The following is a 6048-nucleotide window of genomic DNA, read 5'->3' on the forward strand; positions in this document are numbered from 1 at the left end:
AATTAAAAAACAATTACTCATATTTGGGAATTTTGCAAGCAATAGAATTAGCAGGCTGTCTGCTTCTTGAATGAAGGAAGCAACAGTGACGTTTTTAGAATTTATTTCCTATTGAGTTCATGTTTTTCATTTCCCAAAGTAATTTTTAATATTTTCCTTCATAACTTTTTAAGGGTTGACTCAACTCTTTCTCCACGAGTCCTGGTTGTCTGTCACTTTATTTGTTAGCAGGCCAAACTTTATATATAAGCTTTGGCACACATTTGGTTATTTGGAAGTTATTTTCCCATATGTTCTGTTGGGTAGTAGAGCAAATAGCTCATTTTTAAGAAAATGAGAAAAATGAAGTACTATTTTAAAAAGCTTAGATTCCTTTTGTGTGAATATCACCCTTGGGGGCGGGGGAACAACAGCATCTGTTTTCAGGAAATGGCAATACACAGGTCAGTCATTTCTATGGATTCAAGAAGATTAGTCATGGCAACACAGTTGATTTGTGTTCTTGTTAAGACAGTGTGAGGCTTTGAATTACTACCTAATTCAGTAGCTATTTAGAGACACAATCAAATGAGCTTGGCTTTTAGTTCCAGGAGAATATAGGTTACTTTTAACCAGGCAGTCATTTGAAGGACAAATGTAAATAGTCTAAATGAAAAAAACCCTTTTATCACACCAGCTTGTGAAATGTGTGACTTCTCTGTAAGATCTCAAAGTGAGAAATCAGTTGCTAGAACTTGTTACACTGTAATCTGTCTCTTGCATTTGAGCTTCAACATACGGCCCTGTTTTTCTGTAATGCTTATTCTGCTGTAGACTGGAGTAAAACTGCTACTAATGGTTTAAAGAAGCAGACTGTAAACCAAGGAGTATCCAGCTCTTCAAATTCCTTACAGTCAAGCAGTAACTCCACTAACTCCACCACACTGCTAGTGAATAACGATTGCTCAGTACACGCAAGCGGGAATGGTATGTATGTCTAATAGTATTTCTCAAGCTAGTGTTTATTTTTTTAAGTAGTTTTATCCGTTAGTGGTATTTTTGCGAAGCAAACTGAATAATTACATATATGACTAGTTGATCAAAATGGGGTTCCCTTATATAAAAGAGAAAGTTTATTTATCCAAATTTTTAGAGCAAATACCAGAACTTTTTTTTAAGATACATTTTTTTTGCAGTGGGAATTGATGATGACCTAAAAGTTTTAATATTTCAAATCCTAATTTAAATATCGCCCAAAGATTTTAATACTGTGCTCTTTCTATGAGAGCAGTACCTAAAATAGTCCTTAAGACTATATCAATTTTTATTACATTTATAATCATACACATCTTCAACACTTTTAAACCTTCCTGTTTTTCCCTTTTCATGTTTGTTAATTCTTTCCCACAGTGTAGCTGCCTTGTGACAGCACCAAATCCCCACAAATATATCAAATACTAGAAGATGAATTGTGACCAGTTTTGGTGACCATATATGTCATCAATATATGAACAGATTATTGCTGCTATACCTCCTGCACTCATTAATTCTGACATTTCTAGCTAAAACTTCATTACATTTTCTTTCTTTCATAAGACTTGGCTGTTCATTACTCATAAAAGCTTGCCTTCTTCTGCTTCTTAATATTACCTTTTGCATTTTATAAAAACCTAAGTTCTGCCAATATACTTTCTCCTTAGATGGAGAATTTGCCTTTATTCATTGTTTAAGGGTATTAGTTTTTTTCATGACTAATCCAAATAAATTTGTGAGAAAGTTCATACATTACCAAACCATTACCAAATGGTTTTCCAGTCTCCTGAGGGTCCAGAAGTCCTGGTGGTTTCTTCAGATTTTTAAAATACAATAGGATGCCTTGAAATCAGTTTCTTGACTTCAGACACAGGGGACATTTGGGGCTGGGTACTTCTGTTTTGTGGAATTGCAGGATATTGAACCCAGTAAAGCCGGTAGTGCCCTACCCTCAGGTGTGGCAACCAAAAATGTCCCCAAACACTGTCAAATATTCCCTGGGAGATAAACTTGCCCTTGGTTGAGAAACCCTTCTGTAAAAGATGAGAAACTGCTGCCATGTGACCTTAGATCTTTACTGTCAATACCAGAAGGAAAGTTCTGGGCTCTCTGCCAAATACCTATATCAAGAATGATTCAATGTAGGGAAACAGAGTAGAGGCAGTGGGAATCAAGGCTGGTTAATAACTTATTGTGAGAGAGCAAGTAGAAAAGAGAGAAATCAAAGAGTGGTCTGGATCATCCAGAAGTCTTAAAATCGCATGCTTTGGGTGTTCTTGGTGCATAACCAGAGTTTTCTGTATTCTACAAAGAGCTCGGAGATGAAGCTTCACCTGCCTAGCCCCATCAATATTTTGTCATTCTTTGGGGAATCAAATTTGACAGAAGTAGCACATTTGACACAGTTGCTTGACACAGCTATTTTTGATGCCTGACGGTGAGGGAGGGGTACATTTTAAGGCCACCAGAATGGCTGTTTCAGACTACATAATAAGCCTGTCAGATGAACATCCCTGATTTGTCAGTCCTCACATCAGGTTCAGGAATGGATGAGGAATGGAATTGGCAATTTTAAAAGAGACACTAGCAGCTGAATTGTTTGTTTATTATACTGGGACAAAGTGTTCCTGCACCAAAATGTCCTCAGACCAAAATGCCTAAGTCAGAACAGCTGCCTCAGACAGTCACATGCCCTGTTTGAGCTGTGACACAGATGGAGCTGCATTAACCAAATCCACCACGTTGTCTGCATGAATGTGACATATTTCAGTTCTGTGCTACCTTGGATAAATCATATCATAGGGTCACAGGCTCACAGTATGGAAGCAACATCCCTGTTTACTTCATCACTTCTGAGCCATGGAACTTTGGGCAGAGCACTTAATTTCTGCAAACCTAATTCCATCACCTGTGAAATGAGATTAATAATAGTATCTATCCCATGGAGTTATAAATGGGATAATATTTATCCAGTGCTCAGTGCTGATATAATTATTGTTGTTATGATTATATCACCAACCAACAAATGGTTTATTATTCCACTTCCTACATGGTCTCCCAGTGGTATAACTGTCAGAAGGATGGTGCCAAGTAGCTAGAAGTTCTTGGCAGCTATGTAGCTCTACAATCTGGGGCCTACTTGGGGTCCGGAAGGCCTGGGTCCAACCCACAGGTGCCATTGAATACTCAGCTGCTTCTTTCCATGACTGTTGTGATTTTTTGCTCTAGCTTTCTCGGCTGGTACAAAGTTCCATTTTATAGGAATCTTAGGGAAGCAAGAACCTTTAAGGTATATATGGGGATCTCTGTTAGCCTTAACTTTTTGGGGAGATCAAAATATTGCCTTAGGCTATCTTATATGTTCTTGAAGTCAGTATGTTTAATCAGAGTTAGGAAATGGGCCTTTTTAAATAAAATATATTGGCTGAGTACGGTGGCACATGCTTGTGAGCCCAGAGACTTTGGAGGCTAGGGCAGGGTGATCACAAGTTTGAGGCCAGTCTGAGCAACTTAGCAAGGCCCTGTCTCAAAATAAAAAATAAAAAAAGGGCTGGGGGTGTAGGTCAGTGATAAAGCACCCTGGGGTTCAATCCCCAGTACCAAAATAAATAAATAAATACATAGATAGATAATAAATAAATCTTGCTTTGCTTCATATTTTGGTCATTTCAATAAAAAGAAAGCTGTTATAGGAAACTCATTTCTGAATTAATCTCCAATTTGGTTAGCTTACTTTGACCTTAGGAAAGGGATAGAAAGAAAAATAAAATATGAATATATATCAAATATTTTTTAAAGCTGTTTCATGTATGCATATTTAAAATTAAGGTGTTTACATTTGTTTTTTAATGCATCTGTGGGTACTTCATGATACCCACTTTGTTTTTCTTTATACAGGTAATGCTTCTACAGAGAGGAATGGGGTTTCTTTCAGTGTTCAGAATGGAGATGTGTGCCTTCATGATCTTACTGGAAAACAGCACATGTTTAATGACAAAGAAGATTCCTGCAATGGTAAAAGCCGTTTGGCTCTCAGAAGGACTTCAAAGAGGGGAAGCTTACACTTTATTGAACAAATGTGATTCCTTTTTTCTAAAATCAAACATGATGCTTGATGGTGTGAAATGTCCAATTTTACCTTTTACACAATGTGAGATGTATGAAAATCAACTTATTTTATACTCAGCAACCTCTGGAGGAACATAAGCTAATTAAGGGCAATAGTTACTATTGGAAGAGGAAACCAAGACAATATCGTGGTCTTTAGACATTTGCAATTTGGTTTCCAATCCTTCATTTTAAAAGAAGGTTGGTTTTAAACAACACAGTAAAATAAGACTTGTATAAACAAGAAGTAGTTCATTTCCAGCTACATTTTAAAGAGGCTCAGTTATCTTTGATAACATCCTAGAAAGCAACTGTTGACTTCGGACTTTTGGTGAGTTTAGTTGTGCATGCCTTTGTTGTATATAAGCTAAATTCTAGGGACCCACATGTCAGAAATCTTCCTTTTTTGTATTTATTTTCTACTGTGTAGATTTATTCTTTTGTAGAATCATGGTTTTATTGTTTTGTCTAATGTGATAACTCAGAAAATCTTTACTGATTCAGTGAATTCTAAAGCTCCTTTTGGAGATTATGTGGATGTGAAATACAGAAACTTCATTGAAATCAATAAATAATGATGCAGCCAGACTCAAAAAATGTAATCAGACAGTGCCACAATTAGCTCATACAGTGCCTTTGAGTGAGTTAGAAAAAGGTATCCCCACTAGGAAGACATAGCCTGGGGTTTGGCAAGCAGTGTGGGGTCATTGTATTAGCCCCAGTCATCTTCGTGGGGGCATCTTTATGCAAGGTATGATGTGTACAACCATACATGACATCCAGAGCCAGTACCCTGGACCACATCCCTATTAATCAGATTATGAGATCTACACCAAGATGTTGAGCTTAATACCTTGATCACAGAAAGGAATGAAACTCTAATCTGAACCATATGTCAGGAAGATTGCGAATGTGGAAGAGATACACACACTGCCACATCCCAAGTCCCCAGTGCCTTTCGGAGAGGGAAACAGAGGAGGATTACTTTTTAAAAGAGGGATATATAAGGGAAACAAATCATACTGCTGTTCTTTAAAAGGCAACTGCATGGTACATTGTTGATTGTTACCACTGGTACACTCTGGCCCAGCCAGATTTCTAATTGTATTTTAAAATGTGTCAAGTCTTGAAGAGTGTATAATGACAAGGGGGAGCAGCTACTGAAAACAGTGAACTACCCCATGATACTGTTGTTTCTATTTGTATCAAACCCTGATTGCTGTAGTCATATAGGATCTATCCTACTTCCCACCTACACCTGCTTGAGCAGTACCTCAAGTGTGTCCTTATTAGGAACATTTCAAAACCCTTTAGTTAGGTCTTTCACTAAGGCTCCCTTGCATATATTTCATGTGAATGTTGTATCCCAGATTAACCATGATAGTAAGATATTTCTGTGAGTGCTGATTTGTCTTTGCAGTATTTCTTCCCTGATTTATTTAATTGTCTTGTATTTATGTGTTAAAATCAACAAAAAAATGTTAAAATGAACTAAATAAATTTAGTTAAGTCCTTTAAATTTGGTAACTCTTGCAAAGAGAAACCTTTTGCAACTTCTTTCCCTGGCAACAGGGTGTGCGAGTAGTAAGGCATGACTGATGAAGATCAACACAACAGTCATATCTTTGGGGAAACAGCAAGCACCCTGGGACTAAGAAATTAGAGCAAGAGTTGTCCTGCCTCATGAGATTAGTTTCTGTAATCTCTTTTCTTTTTCTATTACTCTTTCAAGAATTTCTCTTTAGGGCTGGCAATGTGGCTCAGTGGCAGAGCACTTGCCTAGCATATGTGAGGTCACAGATTCAATCCCCAGCATCACAAAACAGAAACATACTACTACAAGAGTTTCTCTTGAACATTTGTTGCCATTGACCTGTAGGCAATTTATGAGGCCCAGTACAGATTCCCATCCAAGTGTCTGCTTCCTCA

The 6048-nt window shown here is 37.4% G+C and overlaps 1 protein-coding gene across 12 annotated transcripts in view; it reads left to right on the forward strand.

Moving 5' to 3' along the window:
* The window catches only part of ADGRG2 (adhesion G protein-coupled receptor G2), a 110911-nt gene extending 105243 nt beyond the window's left edge, over nt 1–5668 (forward strand). For 9 of the 12 annotated variants that reach the window (XM_079122828.1, XM_079122835.1, XM_079122834.1 and 6 more), the window contains 2 exons: nt 814–966; nt 3910–5668. In XM_079122828.1, coding sequence (XP_078978954.1) covers nt 814–966; nt 3910–4094 — 338 coding nt within the window. In that variant the 3' untranslated portion in view covers nt 4095–5668. The remainder of the gene's footprint in view (nt 1–813; nt 967–3909) is intronic. The other 3 variants (XM_079122830.1, XM_079122839.1, XM_079122831.1) reach the window with 1 other exon arrangement.
* The last annotated feature ends 380 nt before the right edge of the window (nt 5669–6048 follow it).

Source organism: Sciurus vulgaris (genome assembly GCF_902686455.1).
Source record: "Sciurus vulgaris genome assembly, chromosome: X".
Taxonomy (NCBI): domain Eukaryota; kingdom Metazoa; phylum Chordata; class Mammalia; order Rodentia; family Sciuridae; genus Sciurus; species Sciurus vulgaris.